Source organism: Callorhinus ursinus, unplaced genomic scaffold (assembly GCF_003265705.2).
Source record: "Callorhinus ursinus isolate GAN/ISIS: 27379988/994484 unplaced genomic scaffold, GSC_fseal_2.0 scaffold5, whole genome shotgun sequence".
Lineage (NCBI taxonomy): Eukaryota > Metazoa > Chordata > Mammalia > Carnivora > Otariidae > Callorhinus > Callorhinus ursinus.
The window spans coordinates 46,339,694-46,359,684 of NW_027397067.1; the positions used below are offsets into that span (position 1 = coordinate 46,339,694).

General features: G+C 41.0%; 1 protein-coding gene across 12 annotated transcripts in view; it reads right to left on the reverse strand.

The window, feature by feature from the left end:
* RGS22 (regulator of G protein signaling 22) overlaps nucleotides 1-18,963 on the reverse strand; it is a 119,925-nt gene extending 100,962 nt beyond the window's left edge. For all 12 annotated transcript variants that reach the window (XR_012378273.1, XR_003207974.2, XM_073893032.1 and 9 more), the window contains exons 1-3: nucleotides 18,853-18,963; nucleotides 18,338-18,366; nucleotides 7,355-7,417 (exon numbers count right to left, since the gene is read on the reverse strand). Coding sequence is in view for 10 of the 12 variants with exons in the window: in XM_073893032.1 (XP_073749133.1) it covers nucleotides 7,355-7,417; nucleotides 18,338-18,366; nucleotides 18,853-18,877 (117 nt within the window). In the remaining 2 variants the exon portion in view is untranslated. The remainder of the gene's footprint in view (nucleotides 1-7,354; nucleotides 7,418-18,337; nucleotides 18,367-18,852) is intronic.
* Between the last annotated feature and the right edge of the window lie 1,028 nt (nucleotides 18,964-19,991).

A 19,991-nucleotide genomic window follows, 5' to 3' on the forward strand; every position in this document is an offset into this window, starting at 1 on the left:
CATGGACTGCTATATGTGTGTTTATGAATTAGTACAACAGACGAAATCATCCTCACTCTTTAAATCACCCTCACTCTCTCTGCAGAGCACAAGTAATTCATTTTGAGTAATAACACATGTATATTGATGAACTGCAAGCAGTTTGACATTGCTGAAGCTTACTATTCAAGTGGGGAATAACAGGAGATAATCCTAGCGAGAAAGGCAGAGGATGAGTTCATCGAGGACTTTCTATTTTTTTTTTAAAGATTTTTATTTATTTATTTGACAGAGAGACACAGTGAGAGAGAGAGCACAAGCAGGGGAGTGGGAGAGGGAGAAGCAGGCTTCCCGCCGAGCAGGGAGTCCCATGTGGGGCTCGATCCCAGGACCCCGGGACCACAACCCGAGCCAAAGGCAGATGCCCAATGACTGAGCCACCCAGGCGCCCCAAGGACTTTCTATTTTATGCATAACTCTCAACTTAATTCTCTCTAATCCCCAGTTCTCAGAGCGTGGTGCCTGGACCAGCAACATCGGCATCACCGTGGACCCTGCTAGAAATGGAATTCTCAGGCCCCTCCCCATAATCCGAAACTCTGATAGTGGGGCCTGCTTTCTGTGTTAACAAGTCCTCAGGTGACTCGGATGCATTGTTCAAGTTTGAGAATCACTGCTTTAGGATGACGGGGAGCCAGTGAAGTTTGCAGCTGGGGAGAAACAGAATCCCGGTCAAGACAAACTTCAACGCCTACCTCTGTCCCCTACTTCATGTAGACTTTGCTGTGTATTCATGTAAGTGGAGGGACTGGCCATCTATGTTCTGTACACAGAAGAAAGAACCCCAGGGGCGCCTGGGTGGCTCAGTCGGTGAAGTGACTGCCTTCGGCTCAGGTCCTGATCTCAGGGTCCGGGGATCGAGCCCCGCATCAGGCTCCCGACTCGGCGGGAAGCCTGCTTCTCCCTCTCCCACTCCCCCTGCTTGTGTTCCCTCTCTCGCTGTCTCTCTCTCTCTGTCAAATAAATAAATAAAATCTTTAAAAAAATAATAATAAAAAAATAAAAAGAAGAAGAAGAACGAACCCTGGTCTTTATTATGCAAGGTCCTACTTTAAAAAAAAAAATCTCTCTCACACATCAAATCCTTTGTTTTCACCGTTTCTCAGACTATCCACAAAACTCCTACAGTTGGTTTAGCATGTGACAATAAAACACATGTAAGGTGGGGGAGAGAGAAATGAACGATGTGGGAAGTCAGTCCTTCTCCTGAAAAAGCTGAATAGGCTGATTTAGAGAACACTCAGCTTTTAATCATATGACAGGAAAAATCTTCAGTTTGAGCCTCAAACCCAATCCTCTGCAAGTTGTTGCAGACTGCTCTTTCCCTTGCTTAATTTTCTTATTTCAAGGGTATCATTTTCCAAATGTTCTAAAACGAATTGACCTGAAGGTGGTGAAAGCTAACTTTGTAGTACCAGTCATCCATGTGCGAAAAATATTTTCACAGAAAAAGCAAGTGCATGAAAATATTTTTACCACAATAAATTGCTGGTTCCACATTTCTTTGAGGAGAGAAAAAAAAAAAAAACAAAACAACAAACCTGTGAATAATTAGTGATGTTGCTTAAACTGCCAGCAGAGCACCACTGAAACTTACCGGGTGCCAAATTATTTAGCTGAACAGTATTTAAATTAAAAACTAATGACTAGGTTAATTTAATACATGTTCATCTCTGCTCCAACTCCATCTCTACTAATTGAGCTCTGAAGCTGTATTTTAAACATGCATCCATCCTAGTCAGCGAATGAAAAACATGTGACTACTTGAATATAAGAAGTCAGTTACCAATGACTTCTTTCAATCTAAGTTTTTATTGTCATTTTAGATGTTTAACCATAAGCTATTTACTGGACACATTCACCAACAGGATGGAAGGAATAGTGTGCTCCATAAAATGCATAGAAAATATCCTTAGGTAATAAAAGGAGTTACGTTAGGTAATTTGAGTGCTTTATGTTTGAGCTACAAGGCTTATCAAAACACCCAGAGGTATAAACTCTGAACTAAGCAGTACCACCTAGGCTCCATCAACACCTTTAAAAATCAAACTCTGAGTATTTAAATTTTGGCAGCGGAAGACCTGAGCCCTGCATCCCCCTTCATGCCACAGATTCCCCAAATCTCTCCTCTCTTTTTTCTCTCTCCTTCTGCTTACCCAACAATCCATCCAACATATAAATCCTTCATAAAGCTGCAAGAAATTATAATAGTTTACAGATTAAAGAAAAAAAGTGTGGAGAATCAGTCCCAAAAAAAGAAGTTATGGTAAAATTCCAAAGGCACATAGCTAAGCATGGTCTGGCAAACACATGACATACCTATCCTTGCAAGGAGGGTATTGAACAGGCCACCCCTTCAGCTTCTGCAAACCATAAATGTCACAAACATTCTAAACCACCCACAGAGGACCAACCTAAATCTGTATGTGGGCTCATCTACCCAATCCCACAACAGTCACTGAGCATAAAACACACAAAACAAAACCAAAAGGAAAAAAAACATATTTTCACACTATAGCACAGAAGAAAACTTAATAAGCAAACACTTATCCATAAACAGTTGACAGAAAAAAAAAAAAAACCTCCCAGACACCAAATGAAAACAATATCTGAATATAAACCTGGCACAAGAACAAACAGAATGAAGTTATGAAAGCTAGGATTTGGAAAGTGCCATAATCATTTATAATAGCAGCAACTGTCCTGGATTCCCCTCATCAAAATAACATGGAGGCAGGCTACCAGCCATCAATTTCTGGATCTTACAATGTGTCCCATGGGTGTAACGGGGTAATGGAAAGAAGGAGGGTGGGAGCCAGAAAGCCTGATTCCTAGGCCCTTTTCTGCCACAATCCAGTTCTGCGAACTTTGGCATGTCACTACAGATGTGGAAGAAGACTCAGAAGTCTCAGAAATCTAGATGACTGAAGGGACTTTCAGATTGAGAATATTAGAATTGATATCTATACTTTCTATCTATCTCAGGCTTAGATTGTTGGGGTTTTGGGGTGGAGATGGTAGAGGAGGGGAGGCAGAAGATTAGGTTTGTTTATTTAAAAAAAAAAAGTCTTACATGGAAGATATAGAAATAAAAAATAGAATCATCCTCAAGAAGCTTTGGGAGATACAGAAGAAAGGGACCTATCCTTGACCCCAGGAAATTTACAATGTAGCTCCTGAGATAAAAATAAACAGAGATTAATCAAATTTTTTTGAGCTAGAAAAGTCTAATCTCCCACCTGATACATATATCCCCATAAAACATTCTATCTGAACATCTCCAATCACAGGAAGTTTAGTCCTGTGAACCATGCTAGCCCCACTGTTCTGTTCTACTGTTAGAAAGTACACTTCAAACATCTTCCTTCTAGGAAAAAATCAATTTCCTCATAGATGCTGGCCCTGGTTCTGCCTTCTAGCTTCACAGAACATGTTAATCCCTCTTCCTCAATCAGTTTTGAAATATTTGGAAAAAGCTGGTCCATTCCAACCCTTTTACCCATTCCCCAACCAGATTCAACACCCACACTTCTTTCAACCCTTCCTCATCTGATGTGGTCTCAAGAGTGTTCATTGGCTAAGTCTCCCCAAGTCTGGTTTGGCAGAGCAACTCTCAACCTGGGGCACCAAGAATGGAACACAATATTCCAACTGTGGTCTGACAACTCAATACGATTCAAAAAAAATATTGATTGAGTACCTTCTATGCTCCAGATTAATATTTTTCTTGATTTTAACTATACTTCTGTTAATGCACCCTAAAAACACATTAGGTTTGTTTTAGACCATTTCAGATTACCACAATAAAAACGAGACCAGATTCTGTTATTCAAACTATCAGTTTATTCCGTTGCTGTCAGTTCTATCATCATTACAGCGTAGTAGGAGTTATTGAGTCTTGTGGACCTGGGTGGACCCTGTCACTTACTAGCCAGTAGGGGTAGCCAGTAGCTGAGTGAGCTTAAGGTGGAAAAACACTAGTTCACTTGCAATGTTTTATCCAAGAACCTAATAAAAATAACGTGAAAAGTCAAAGCGAATGACAGATTTGTGTGGCACAGAAGAGTATTCTCTAGATTGACGATGATCCACCAGTCTAATTAAGGAGTGACTGCCCCTCATGTTTCAGGAATGGAAGATGAGATGGTCTAGTTGGTGAAGGATAAAGAGAAACGCTAATTCTGTGCCAGGCATTTAAGCATTACCTCCTTTCATTACAACTTTATAAGATAGTTACACTGTTTTCACAGAGAAAGAAACCAAGGAACTCAGTAATTAAAGAATGTGTCTAAGATCACATGGGCAGTAAGCAGAGAAGCCAGGCTCAAGCACAGTTCTGCCTCGTTCCTGTTCTAACCATTACACTGGGGAATGAGTGCAGGAAGAACAGGTGTGGTCAGGTCGTGGGGGAAGAAGGAGGGGGCTTGGGTGAGGCAGGAAAGATGGTGCAGGTGACACAAGCAGTATGGAGCTAGAGGTGAAACTAGGAAGGTGAGATAAAGACCAGATTGTAAAAGATCTTGAACTCCATACTAAGGAATGTGGACTTAAATCTGTAGGCTATTAAGAGTCAACCCCTACTGGCTATAGTTAGAGAACCCATTCAAATATTTGAAAACTAATTTCACAGATAATGATAAGGGGTTTGGAGACAAATAAAGTGGCATAAGTGGAGCATGTATAATTTTAGCCAGGGTTGGGAGGGAAGATTTCCTGAATGGAAGTGACTTAAATCAGAGAGAAGGTGATACAAGTATCTCAGGGACGAGCACCCCAGCCTGGAGGGCCCTGAGTATGCTTGGCATATTCATGGTTGAGAAACATGAAGAGGGCCCGTTAGGCTGGGAAAGAATTAACAAGGGGAAGACGCGTAGGAAATAAAGATCAGGGGATGAGGTGACAAAAGCCAGATCATACAGGAATCTGGATTTTATTCTTAATGTAAGGAGAAACCACTTTTGAGGGCTTTGAGCAGGAAGTAACATGGTTCCATTTATCGGTATTATTATTGTGGCTGTTATTGTTATTAGTATGCTTTACTGAAACCATAATACATTAAATTTATGGTTCCCTAAAATGCCAGTCCACAACACTCCAAAAAAGAGAGGTCAGTTTGGCACACTTATTCTCAGCAAACCCATACTGGCTTCTAATTCTTAGTCAAGTGCTTATAAACCAAACATTACTAATTGTTCTAGAATCTTGCCCAGAACTTGGTTGGAGAATCCATCATTCTTTCCACCCCCCTGCCCCAGCCCCAAATTCTTTTTTGGAAACCTGTGACCATATTTCCCTTTCTTCCATCTTATGGCGTGAAGCATGGGTAGTTAATAGGTAGATTGCACGGTACCATATGCAGATGCAAAGGAATGAGAGATGGTGGCGGGGCGGGGCGGGGTGGGGGGGTGGTGGGCGGCGGTGGAGAATGAAAAGCAGAAGGATTTGGACAGACAGAAAATAGGGGAAAAGTGGTCCCGGTGGGCTGCATGGCACAGATGAAAGGCTGAAACTGCAGGGGTGGGGTCTGCTGGGGTGGGATGAACCCATGATTGAAGTGACAGTCTGTCATCTCATCTAAACCCTGAAAGGAATCACACAACAATGGTAACACTGTTCCTGACTGGATGGCAGGACTGTGGCTGAATTTTTCTTACATTTAAGGTAAATCTTCTCTAGTATTTTTATATCAGTTCTGTAATTTAAAATAGATTTTAAAAAAAAGTAAGTAGGGGAATTTATGTTCTGGAGCAAGTAAAAGTCAAGATAATCGCAAATCTTGAGACGATGAAATATAAATCTTGAGAAGCTGAAATCAGACCCAATATAGAGATTTTTCTCTTTAAAATGTCACAAAAATGGGAGGAAGAATGGAGAATGCAGAGCCTAGAGGAAAGACTACATAATCTGGAAGAGCAAAATTCTGACAGTTTTGTGATACTACTGAGGTTTTTATATTATATAACTGGATAATGAAAGTTGAAAAATCAGACCAAATAAGAACCCATCAGGTATCCTATAATATCACTCAGTCCTGTTGCTGGAAAGGGAGAGGTGTTTGGTGTCTCAACCTAACCCCCATAATGGTTCCCGAGGCCTTGCTAGGCCAAAAGGAAGAGAGAACACAAATTCTTTTGGAAAAAGGAAAATAAGATAAAACAACAAACATGCATACATAGATACATACATGCATACAAAAACTAATCTAGGCAACAAAGTGCACCTAGTACTTTCCCTTCAAAAGACATTTTCAGTGGCTAGGCTTTAAGAGGCTTAACATATTATGGCCCACTCCCTTTAAAATTACTCGTGGGGTGCCTGAGTGGCTTAGTCAGTTGAACGTCCGACTCTTGATTTCAGCTCAGGTTGTGATCTCGGGGTCCTGGAGTCCAGCCCAGCGTCTGGCTCCATGCTCAGCAGGGAGTCTGCTTCAGGATTCTCTCTCTCCCTCTCCTCCCTCTGCCCCTACCCCCACCCCCGATCTCATGCTTTTCTCTCTTAAATAAATGAATCTTTAAAAATAAATAAAACAAAATAACATAACTTGTGAATTTTTTATATCCCAAAATTTCCCTAGTAAATATGTTAATGAAAAAAGTTTTCTGCATTTTCATAACAAATAATGAAAACCTTTTCTTATCTTTCTTTTATCTGACATTCCTAATTAACTTTATTTACTAAGCAATGTTTTTTATGCACTTCCATTTCACTTTTCCCAACCCCCTTGATAACTAGTCTATCAGTCACTGCTCCCTAATACTAAAAATCTATTATTTGGCAACCACCTATGTCTTATTTACTCTTGATATAAAATTCTAGTTGACTTAAACACAAGTTCCACTTTAGTATCTGCCTAAGGCGATGCCAATAATTGCCTAGAGGCAAGAAATACAGTTTCCTAATTTTTTTGATATTTCGTCCTTATCACCTCTGTTCAAAGCCTGAAATGGTGCCAAATACAACAACATCAGATTTTATACAGAACACTTTTTTTTCTAGTTTATCCACATTTATTTTTATTATTATTTATTTAATTTTTGTACAGAATACTTTTAATGATTAGAAATATTCCACCTTTCTTATCCATCCATTCATTCATTCATTTTTATTGTGGTACAACGGACTCAGCTATCTTCAATAATTCCTAAATATGATTCAAACCCAAATGGTTTAGTCCATAAAAAGATATAAACTTTACCTAAATGCTTTAATAGTTTTAAAAAATATTATCCCTGGTAAATTTGTCTTACAAGATAATGCAGTGATTACAATATTTCGCTTTGATAATAAATTCCATAGAACATAATAATACACTCACTGGAAGGCTTAGGAATTCATTAAAGTAGTCCACAAGGAAATCATCTGTTGCCAAAGAATCTTCCTGCAAAAACATAAAACACAATATTATGTTTATACTAAAATGTTTTAAAACATGCCAATATTATTCTCTAATTTTGCTTATCAATACATTATAAGGTAGATCTTCAGATCTTTTTCAGTCTGTCAACATCGAATCCTTGCTATAAACAGAACACAGTGCTACAATCTCTGGAAGGAAAAAATAACAAAATAGAACGGAGCATACTCTTAGAAGATTTTGCTAGTATGCCTAACTGAAAAACAGAACACATGAAAAATACAGCACAGTACTTAAACGAAATGTAGCACAAACCAGCACACATGGTAAATTTCCCACAGACTTATTTTCATACATTTATGTATATATTATTTATATTCACATTATACATATTTCATAAAAATAATGGCAGAATCAATAAAGATAGAACCAGTGTTTGGAGTTAAAATGAAATTCAGAATGCATATTTTTTAAATTGCCCCATGGAAGTGATAAACTAAGGAAAGAAAATATTCTACTGCTTCCTCCTCAGAATGAGATAGCTTTAATAATTTGAGTCCTGCTTAACTTTTGCATGAAGAAACTTTGACAATGCATATGTTCTAAGCATAAAGATTGTATATATTTTTTCCATAACTATCTCACCCACCAACATAGTCGCTTTTAAAATTGGCAAAATTGGAAAACCATTGCCAAGAACAAATTCTTTCTTCCAAATAAAACACCTTATTTTATTAGCAATTGTTTCCATTGTGTCAAAAGCACATCATGGTATACTCTGTTATATATAACATGTGTTTATTTTGTTATTCATAATTATATTTCCACTTTGCAAATCTAACATGAAAGTTGACAATATGTCACGATGCTATTATTTCCATATGGCTGATTATTTTCTTCTTATATTGGTCAATTTAAAAAATTTGTTGAGTATAGTGTTGCAGTAAAAGGAAGATACTGCAGCATATTAACTTGGAAAATACATTTTTCAGGGTACTTTCTTTAAGTATCTGTAGTGCAATTGGAATAGAGTGATAAACAACCACACAGGATGTCTATCAAGGAACTTACTGAAAATCTATGAACTTTTAAAACAACAACAAACTAAGAATTTAGTTTACTAAAAATCTCAATTGATTAGAACAACAAACAACTTAGGATCTCATAAATCTTCCGCATTCATAGTACTGCCTCAGTAATACATTCTCAAAGAATATATTCTGACTCACAAAGATCTAATAAAGCAGAACAAAGCAGATAACACTTGGTGAAGGCTCTCTACAGCTAATAAGCTCTCAAATTTTACCTTTCAAAATGACTTTAATTTTCTGGACTTTATTTAGTGAACTACCTACTTTCTGCTAACTCTTAGGAGAAATCAATTGAATTTAATAAATATTTTTAGGAGCTCCCAGATGGAAGAAGGCACTGTGCTACAATAAGGGTGGCCAGACTTTGCACTACTGGGCTCATGATCAAAAATCCTCAGATGGGGAGCGTGAGTATTTTTAATTAATAACGATGGTGGAGTACAGTCCCTTGTTAATTTTTCTAAAATAGCACTGTATTTTTAAATTTCACCTCTAAAACAGAATATATATTTCACAGAGTCAGATGGACCTACATATTGCCTAGAATTTGGCCAGCCACATAGCCAGAAATTTCTAGATAATCCTCAAATTCATATATTCATTTCCTGATGCCTCACCCTTCTCAGAGACTATAACTCAGTGATTTCTAAACTCTCTGTGATGAAGTAATGTTTTGTTGTGTTTTTTTCCCTAATCCCTAAGTTTCAGACAAATAACTTGTAAAATACAGTAAGAATGAATTAACTAGAAAATGAAATAAAAGATATATGTAATACAAAAGGCCAATTGTTGGTTACTAAATTCAATAAATACAGGCATACTGTCAAACCACCATAAAGTTTCTAAGCGTTTTCTCTCGATTTCTGAACTCATCTCAGCAAGGACTAAGAGTCTCAGGCACCTCTGATCCACAAACCTTCATCAAGCAGCAGCGCCCCGACACCCTGGTGAGCAGTTTGCTTTCAGTAACCTCGGGTCCCCCTGAAACCAAGCCACCCTGTAGGGCATTTCCTTGGCATTCAGTCACACCCTCAGGTTTGCATTAACAACTACAGAAACTCAAAGTATTCAAAAACATCAAAATCTGGATTTCTCTTCTGAAGTTGTATCTTACCTTCTCCCCATCTGAAATATCAGCACTTCTGCTATTAGGGGAGTTCTACAATAGAAATAAACATGAGGGGCACCTGGGTGGCTCAGTTGGTTGAGCATCTGCCTTCAGTTCAGCTCATGATCTCAGGGTCCTGGTATCGAGACCCATGTTGGGCTCCCTGCTCAGCGGGAAGTCTGTTTCTCCCTCTGCCCCCCACCCCCTCTTGTTCTTGTTCTCTCTTTCTCTCAAATAAATAAAATCTTTAAAGAAGAAAGCATGGTCTCCAAGTGCCATTTGCTCTGTCCTCCTGTTGCACTTTAACGGGAAGGCTTGCACTTCTCTAAACAAATGAGCATTAATTACCTTCCCACTGAAGTTTCTGGTCCAATGTATTCAGAATCTTGTCATAATGAGAATCTTATTCAACCCTTGACTTGTTATTTATTTATCTTTATTTGTTAAGGATCTTAATAAAACCTTTATTCTCAAAACTCTTTATTTAAAAAAAAAAAATTTTAGGGCGCCTGGGTGGCTCAGTTGGTTAAGCGACTGCCTTCGGCTCAGGTAATGATCCTGGAGTCCCGCGGGGGATCGAGTCCCGCATCGGGCTCCCTGCTCAGCAGGGAGCCTGCTTCTCCCTCTGACCCTCTTTCCTCTCGTGCTCTCTATCTCTCATTCTCTCTCTCTCAAATAAACAAAATCTTTTAAAAAAAACACAAAAGAATATTTATAAAAAAATAAATAAAAAATAAAAATAAATAAAAATAAATTTTTAAGGCCTTGATCTGAAGAAGCAGCTCAGTTCCTCTAGTAAGTCTCCACAATCTAGTCACATGGCCATATTAAAATGAACTAAGTCGCCATATTTGGTATTAATATATTCCAAATAACCAATAAACTGGTGATGTTTGTACTACTGGTACAATCAAGAAGAACACTGAGTTACAATCAATTCCTCCATTACATCATTTCATGGACCTGACTGCAAAATTTGCAACACAGATTCTCTGCTGAATGATGCAAGAGAAGGCAGGAACGTTTTTTTCAGAATTGAATACACACTTGAAACCTGTTTTTTCATGTGCTACAGGTGTGCCATCTGTGAAAGTGAAGTCAGCTTTTCCGTTTTTAGTCCAAACTTCTCAAGTTTCTTCCTGAAAGAAGGTTAAGCAAAATAGTTTCTATGTGCTGGCTAATTATGGTGGACAAAAATTTTTTTGCTTAAAAATTTATTTTGCTGCACCCTCAAATCAGATAAACTACAATTAGTTCACCACTCTAAAAGATGCAAGATACACAGAGAAGACCTTGTAAACAAGAAGGATGAAATAAGATAAAAACAGGGGCGCCTGGGTGGCTCAGTCGGTTAAGCGTCTGCCTTTGGCTCAGGTCATGGTCCCAATGTCCTGGGATCGAGCCCCGCATTGGGCTCCCTGCTCAGCGGGAAGCCTGCTTCTCCCTCTGCCTGCCACTTCCCCTGCTTGTGTTCCTGCTCTTGCTGTCTCTCTGTCAAATAAATAAATAAAATCTTTAAAAAAAAAAAGAAAGAAGATAAAGACAGACATAAACCATAGTCCAAGAAAGAATATGATACATACCAAAAGAAAATTACAATATTAAATGTTTCCTCTCAAAGGAAGGAAACATACTATCTGGTAGGAGGAATCAGAAGAGACTCAAGTAGAAAAATGGCATTTGAAATAACTTCAAATTCTCTAATTAGAAATACCTATATGAGAGGCAATAATGCAGAATGCAGAGAGAAATGCATGAGCAAAGAGAGGTGGAAAGTAAAACATAGTAAAGGGGATCACAGTTAGCTAATGGCAGAAGTAGAAAAATAATCCAAGTTTCCAACTTCCTTTCAAGCCATTCACACACAAAGCCATTCATCTAATTTCCGATGCAGAATCCTGTACTGATACACTTTAGATTAAGAATGCTCTCATCAGGGGGGCGCCTGGGTGGCTCAGACATTTAAGCGTCTGCCTTCGGCTCAGGTCATGATCCCGGGGTCCTGGGATGGTGCCCCTCATGGGCTCCCTGCTCAGCGGGAAGCCTGCTTCTCCTTCTCCCTCTGCCTCTGCCTGCTGCTTTCCCTGCTTGTGCTCTCTCTCTCTCTCTGTCAAATAAAAAATAAATAAATAAATAAAATTTTAAAAAAAGAATGCTCTCATCAGGGATGCCTGGGTGGCTCAGTCGGTGAAGCGTCTGCCTTCAGCTCAGGTCATCATCCCAGGGTCCTGGGATCGAGTCTCACATCAGGTTCCTTGCTCAGTGGGGAGCCTGCTTCTCCCTCTGCCTGCTCTGCCTGCCACTCCCCCTGCTTGTTCTCTCTCTGTCTCCTTGACAAATAAATAAATAAAATCTTTAAAAAAAAAAAAAAAAGAATGCTTTCATTAATCAGTGAATAGGACAGACCATATTTCCAAAATTACACCTACCAGGATGCACCTATTTTTGCTGCTTTTTCCTTAAGTACACATGGTCTTTCTTTTCTCCTTTCTAAACAAGCCAATCACTAGACCAGAGCTTTCCACCAGAATGCAATAAAACAGTGGTGTATAGACAATTGAATTTAATGGGTCAAGTCAAAGTGGACCTCTTCAGCCTTCAAGGCAACCAGGCACAGCCAGGGATGGCTGGAGTTTCCAGGATCGTGATGTCTGGTTGTGAGCAACCTGGTTTGGGACTCCTTGTGTCCATCTCCCTCCCCTGGAGAAGGCAATTGATGAGTTACATCCCACACCCACCGCTCCTCTGTAAGACACTGAGCATAGCCAAGGAGTTGCTCAAGCCTCTGGACACAGATTTATTAGCTATCTGTAGAGCATATCACTGTCCCATGAAGCTGCCAGAAGAGATTGTTCGAGATGTCCAAGAAAACCATGCACAGCCAAAGGTGCTGACAGCTTGGAGGAAGGGGGGAAGGGAGATCCTGGAAGTCTGCAGAGGATGGCCTCAAATCTCTGCCTTCACATATATCAGATATTTCTGTCTATTGATAACTGATGTATGCCTGTAGTAGTATCCAAGCTAGATACAAGGTGATCACTCAAAAACTGTATGCATATACTGCAACATAGTTTCATCATTATTTAGAAATATTTGATATGAAACATTTTATTGATTTCTAAATCAATTTGTTTACCCTAAGAAATTTTGACATTATATTTGTCATGAGAAGAACTATTACATTTTAATTTCAATTCTTGCAATTTGGAATGGTTACAAAAAACAGTCTAAAAATTTTTAACTCTTATTGGGCGAACAGTTTCTTACCAATAGAGACTATTCAAGAATTTTAAGAGATCACCATTAAAAAAATCTAGATTAGTAATTGCATACAGACATTTCAACCATAAAACTTCATATTAAAACGTTACCTACATCCAAAAAAGGAAATTAAGAATTCGATTTACAAAGAAATTTGCTGCAAAGTAGTAAGAGAAGACATAAATACATGGAAAACATACCATGTTTATGAATTGGAAGACAATATTGTTAAGATGACAATACCATCCAAAGCAATCTACAGATTTAGTACCAAAATCCCCATAACATTAATTATAACAGATCTCCACGAAAATCCCAATAACGTTATTTTTTGCAGAAATAGAAAAACTCATCCTAAAACTCATATGGAATTTCAAGGGACCTCAAATAGCCAAAACCATCTTGAAAAAGAACAAATCTGAAGAACTCACATATCCTGATTTCAATACTTACTACAAAACTACAGTAATCAAAACAGTGTGGCATAAAAAACAGAGATAGAGACCACTGGAATAGAGTCCATAAATAAACCCTCTCATACATGGTCAAATGGTTTTCAACAAGGGTGCTAAGATCATTCAGTGAGGAAAGGACACTATTTATCAACAAATGGTGCTAGAAAACTGAATATCCACATGCAAAAGAATGAAGTTGGACCCTTACCTTATACCATACACAAAAATTAACTCAAAATGGATGAAAGACCTAAACATAAGAACTAAAACTATAAAATACTTCCCAAAAAACATAAAGATAATTCTTTATGACCTTGTATTTGCCCATGGATTCTTAGACATTACACCAAAAGCATGAGCAATAAAAGAAAAATAGGACTTTATGAAAATTTTAAAATTTTGTGCATCAAAGGCATCTATTAAGAAAGTGAAAAGGCGGGGCGCCTGGGTGGCTCAGTCGTTAAGCATCTACCTTCAGCTTAGGTCATGATCCCAGGGTCCTGGGATTGAGCCCCGCGTCAGGCTCCCTGCTCAGCGGGAAGCCTGCTTCCCCCTCTCCCACTCCCCCTGCTTGTGTTCCTGCTCCCGCTATCTCTCTGTCAAATAAATAAATTTTAAAAATCTTAAAAAAAAAAAAAAGAAAGTGAAAAGGCCACCTACAGAATGTGAGAAAATATTTGCAAATCATATATCTGATAAGCAAGAAAAAGATAAACAATCCACATTTTTTAAATGGGCAAAGGTCCTGAATAGACATTTCTCCAAAGAAGATATTCAAGTAGTCAATAAGCATGTGAAAAGATGCTCAACATCACTAGCAATAAGAGAAATTAAAATCAAAACCACAATGAGATATCACTTCACATCTACTAGGTGGGCTGCAATTTAAAAAAAAAAAAAGTAAAATAACAAGTATTGGGGGGGATGTGGAGAAATTGGGACCTTTGTATGCTGCTGGTGGGAATGTGAGATAGTGTAGCTACTGTGGAGCATAGTGTGGCAGTTCCTCAAAAAATTAGATATATAATTACCATATGACCCAGCAATTCCGGTTCTGGGTATATGCCCAAAAGAACTGAAAGCAGGGACACAAATAGAATTTTGTACACCCATGTTCATAGTGGCATTATTCATAATAGCCAAAAAGTGAAGCAATTCAAATGTCCATTGACATACCAAAGGATAAACGAGATATGGTATATACATACATGGAATGGTATTCAGCCTTAAAAAGGAATGAAATTCTGATTCATGCAACAACATGGATGATCCTTGAAAATGTAATGCTAAATAAAATAAGCCAGACACAAAAGGACAAATATTGTATGATTCCACTTATATGAGGTACCTAGAATAGTTGAATCTTTAAAGACAGAAAGTAGAATAATGGTAACCAGAGGCAAGTTACTGTCTAATGAATACAGAGCCACCCGGGGGCTCAGTCATTTGAGCATCCGACTCTTGATTTTGGCTCAGGTCATGATCTCAGGGTCGTGAGATTGAGCCCTGCATCGGGCTCCGTGCGGGGCATGCAGCCTGCTTGGGAAAATGTAGTCTAATCTAGAAAGCAACGTGTCTAGCATATATTGTGGGAAAGGGTAGAATCGATCTGGGTGAGCCAGAGAGCTCTGCCACATTATTTCTCTAAGAATATCAATGAGAAAAAAATTATTTTGACATTTTTGAAAAACTGAGGTAAATATGTGTGCAAGGCATGAATTATTTAATCCACCAATAATCCTGGGTGAGCACATGCATTGCAGGAGCTGGTCACCAACTGGTCTCTGGGGCAAGCTGCAGAGTTCAAAGGCGGTGCGGACGGCGTGAGGTTGGTCATGCTGTCATTGAGGTGAGCTGGGCCTTGAAGGGGGTGCAAGACTGGGAAAGAGACGGGGAGGGTAACGGAGGCAGAACCGCATGGCAAAGGCGAGAAGGCTGGAGCAGAAGAAATGTGGAAGTACTTAATAATCCCCAAAACAGTACGAACATGGTCTATCACACGGGAAGTACTGGGACGCAAGGTTAAAAAAGGCTAAAAAGCCATAGAAAAGATTCTGAATTGCTGGAGGGAGGTGTTTGACTTTCCGGCTCTGCCAGTTACTAGAGGTGTGGCCTCCGGCCAAGTTGGTTAACAGTTGTGGATTTCAACTTCCTCATCTGTGAAACGTGGGTGATTAATAACAACCTGATGGAGTTGTAATGAGGTTAAATACTAGCCTGTAGTCAGCATTCAATAAATAGGAGGATTAATAAAAGAGTGGAGCAATCAAGGAACGTGGTAATTCTTTAAAATTGTGAATAGCAATCTGACAGCCAGGGAGCCAGGGCAGGAGTGATGGGAGGGGGAGAGTCTGAAGGCAGACAGAGCAAAGCAATAATCAGCCAGCGCAGGCAATGCACATGAGTTTGCACTTTAAGCTTTAGGCCAAGAAAAATTGGAGTTGACAGAGGGAATATTGGAGGTAGTGATATCAGTTAGGACTACTGCCAGGGTCCAGGCCCGGATGAGGGCCTGAAATAAGACAGTAGCTGTGAGGCTGGAGAAAAAGACCCGGATAGGAAAGGAACTTGGTAAATGATTGCAGGTGGGAGGTGAAGAAAAGGGAAGAAAGTTCTGGCCTCTTGGACGACTGAATGGCCAGTGGCACCATGAACCAAAACAAGAAAAAGAGGAAGAAAAACAGCAGGGGGCTGCGGGGAGCAGAGAGAGAAGCTCACTTTATCACATTCCTGAGAAAGAGAGTGTGGAATAGGAATGGGACTGTGGTGGTGATGCAGGGACATCCAGCTGAGGAAGGTGCCCCATAACCCAACGGATATAGGGTGCTGGCGTCAGAAAAGGTGTCTGGGTTGGAGACGTATAGATCTGGAAGCTCTGGGAAACAAGAGCAGCTAAAACTACAGGAGAAGAAGAGCTCCCCCAGAAGTAGTCTGTGGAACAGAGTCCTGAAGAGGGTCAACACTTTCACGGGCAAAAGAAAAGAGAAGCCGGAAATGGGGACATGAACAAGAGAGATGGGAAACCAGGAGATGGTGGTATCAGAGACACCAAGAGAAAGAGGGGTGGCTAATAGAGTCTTGGAGCTGTTATGAGTTCACCAACAGTTACAAAGACCTGAGGGGTCAGCAGGCTACTCAAATGGTTAAATGCAAGGCTGCTGAGTACCCCTCAGAGAATTTATGGTGGAATTGTATGGGAAAGATTGGCTCCAGAAATGCTGACCTCCTGCAGGAATGAAGAACAGTTCTGAAAGCAGTTTAAAGAAATCTGCCACTATCCAGGGTTACACCAAGGCAACAAGAAGACGGGTGGGGTTTCTGGCATGCTGTTTGTGTCTCCATCTTGATGTCTGTCTGTCTGTCACGCTCTCTCTCTCTCTCTCTCTCTCTCTCTCAGTAGTGGACCAAAGGTCCAGAAGGGTGAAAATGAAGGTGCTAGCAGATGCAGCCCCTCACCCTCTCCTTTCACAGCCCCTCCCTGCTAGACTGTAAACTTTTCGAGACTTATCTTCAGCATCTAGTAGTGCACTGTGAATATAGAGGCACTCATGTTTGTTGAATAAAAAGCCAAAAGCAAATAAGGTAATTGGCCAACAAGAGAAATAAGTGCTGGAAGACATAAGCCAAATAGCACAGAGAAGTGGTGAAGGGGAGGAAAAATTCTTCTCTGCCCTCAAGGCCTTCCAGCTAGACTAAGAATTGCATTTACATGAGACAGATTAACAGGAGAAGATCAGATTTAATAGTGTGCATATGGGGAATCCACAAAGGCATGGAAATTCCAAAGATAGGCAAAATGAGGACTTTGTGTCCTTCTGACTCAAGGAGAAGGGGTAGGGGTCTGGGAGTTCCAAGGGAAACAGTGCAATTCACAGGAGGATGAAAAAGAGGAAGTGTTTGGTAAGCCAATGTGGGCTGGGCCACTGGGAACCCATGGGACATGGGGGACTTGGATCAAACAGGCCTTGCCAGGGGCGCCTGGGTGGCTCAGTGGTTAAGCGTCTGCCTTCAGCTCAGGTCCTGCTCCCAGGGTCCTGGGATTGAGCCCCGCATCCGGCTCCCCACTCAGTGAGGAGTCTGCTTCTCTCTTTGCCTGCCGCCCCCCCCCCCCCCGCTTCGGCGCTCTCTCTCTCTCTCTCTCTTTTTCTCTGTCAAATAAATCAATAAAATCTTTATTTAAAAAAAAAAAAACAGGCCTTGCCAGGTTCTTCCCCGTCTGCCGTACCTTGTTCATACCATAATGCCGTTCTCTGTGGTGACAGTTCTCTTCCTGGATCCTCTACCTAAATTCTTTTTAGGCGGTTGCAGGAGAGATAAAGAGCTGTTCCTCAATCTGCTGGGTTTTAACTGTTTTTAACTCAAAATAATCCTCATGCCAAAGTGGCCCATCATAGGGCAGCCTGCCCTTGGCCCCTACAGTGGTTAGGGCTCTTAGAATCAAATTCCAACCTTAGTAGGAAATAGTTTCTACTATCTCCTATCTGGTTGTTTAACTTTGAGCAAGTTCCTTAAATATCCAACAAGTTACAATAGAACCCATCCTAAATAAAGCACTCACTTAAATGATCAAGGGTATAACCTATTTGGCAAAGGACTTATTACTACTCAACTCAGCAGAAGTCTGACCTGAAACATTCAGTACATTTTTAAAGTAATTATAACTATAAATTGACCACTTGTTATCAATCAGCGCCATCTACTAATGTTTACACAACCAGGAACTGCAGCGCCACATCACAATGAAACCATGGAGATAAAACCTACCTCTCACAGAGTCATGAAAGAGTTTAGAGAAATTAAATGAGGTCATTTATGTAAAAACATCCACCATATAAATCAACTGGCCTCTTCTTAAAAATGTACCTGTTAAAGAATGTAAAAATGCTTGTACTCAGCACCACTGTTACCGAGCCGAAGCTTCTATTATATTCATTTGGCAAAAGGAGAAAAGAAAATATACAGCTTTTTTCTACAATCTATGATTTTAAAAAGCCAAGAGGGAAAATTAGCCCTCTAAAATTGTACTTACAAATCCTTCTTCTGTAATATCTGGTGGCTCTGAAACAAGATAAAATATGACATTATCTCACTCAAATCTGATTTCCTTTTAAAGTAAATGAAATAATTTGAGACAGCACCTAGCCCTGCTTTATACATGGGCAGGCTCAGTAAAATTTTGGCCCTCCGTTCATTCTCTGCACATGGATTGAATTTTAAGTTGGAATTCAAGGTGGAAGTGGGGAGGAAAGGCCTCTGGAATCCAGCTTGGTCACTAATTCACTGTGACCCTGAAGTTAACCTTGTAGGCTTCCATTATTCCGGCTGCAAAACGGAGAATTAAGCAAGACAAAATAAGACGGTGCCAATGAGGCAATGCAAACGGGGGTCGCCGGGGGCGGAGGGGGGGTAGAGGGAGCTGGTGAAATTCGCAATAAAATGCTAAGAAAGCGCAGGGGAGCCAGAGTTTGGAAAGTGTGGAAGCGGGGTGCCCGGGCAAGAAGTCAAGTCCAGAGGCGGGTGTGTGGTCCCCGCCGCCGTACCGACCTGCGGTGAGCCGCTTCTGGGGCATGCCGCCGCCGTTGCCCGCGCCCGTCCCCCGCGCTGGGCCGTCAGGGCGCCATCGCCCGGCAGCGCCCGTCTCTCCCCGGGAGCGAGAGCCGGAGCGCACGCCGACGCCGCCGAGTTGCTATGGAGCTGAGACAATGCGGGCCAGGCGGGCGGCGGCGCGCGCCTTCCCGGGGGCCCCGGGCCGCCGCAGCCAGTCCTCCTCCTCCTCCTCCGGGGCAGGGGCGGACGCCGCCGCCAGGAGCCGGGGCACCCGCACGGCCTCCCCGGGAGAGAGACCCGACTCGCCCGGGCCTCGTGCCTGTGGTGCCCGCGGCTCCGGCCTGTTCCCGCGCATCAAGACCGTGGCTGCACCGTCCAGGAAACTCGGTGAATACTAGCTAGAAATGACCCGCCGGCGAGCGCGTGCGGGAGACAGGGCTCGAAGGGCTGGTCCTGAGAAGAGGAGGAAGAAAGGGGAGTCGGGCCTCAGGAGTTTCCTTGAAAAGGAAGGAAGGAAGACATAGTCACACACAGCGCCTGAGCTCATCCCCAGCTGTAGGAAATGCCTACATCAGAAGTCAAATATTCGTGTGCTTTAGGAACGAGATCTGCCCCCACGTTTTTGTTTCAATCTGTTAGGGCTCCTGCCTTTTCAAGATAGCTAAGCTTTAAAAATTACCCGAGGAGGTCGTTGACAAGAACAATAAATCGACGATGTCCGTAGTGTGTGTTCCAGGAAAAGTTATGATAGAAGTAAAAAGTGAAATTCGAAAAATGAAAATCAAGAGGAGGGGGAAATTCAAAAATTCTAATCAAGAGGAAGGGGAGGGAAAGGAGGAAGGAGAAAAAGAAGATTTTTAGAAAAGTCATAGTCAAATTTCTAGTCCAGATTTCCACCTCAGGCTCTCCCTGCTCCTGGGAACCCTAAATCCAATTGCTTGCTGCACCTACACAGCGGTGGCTCCTCCTTGGATGCTTCCAAATCAAAATATCCAAAAGGAAATCTACATTTTCCCCCCATTCCTTATCTTCAAATGTCATCTTTCTGCATATATCCCATGTTCAGTAAGTGGTACCTTCATCTACTGGGTGACTCAAGCCAGAAAACCATATTTAGTAAGGTCCTGCCAGTTTTA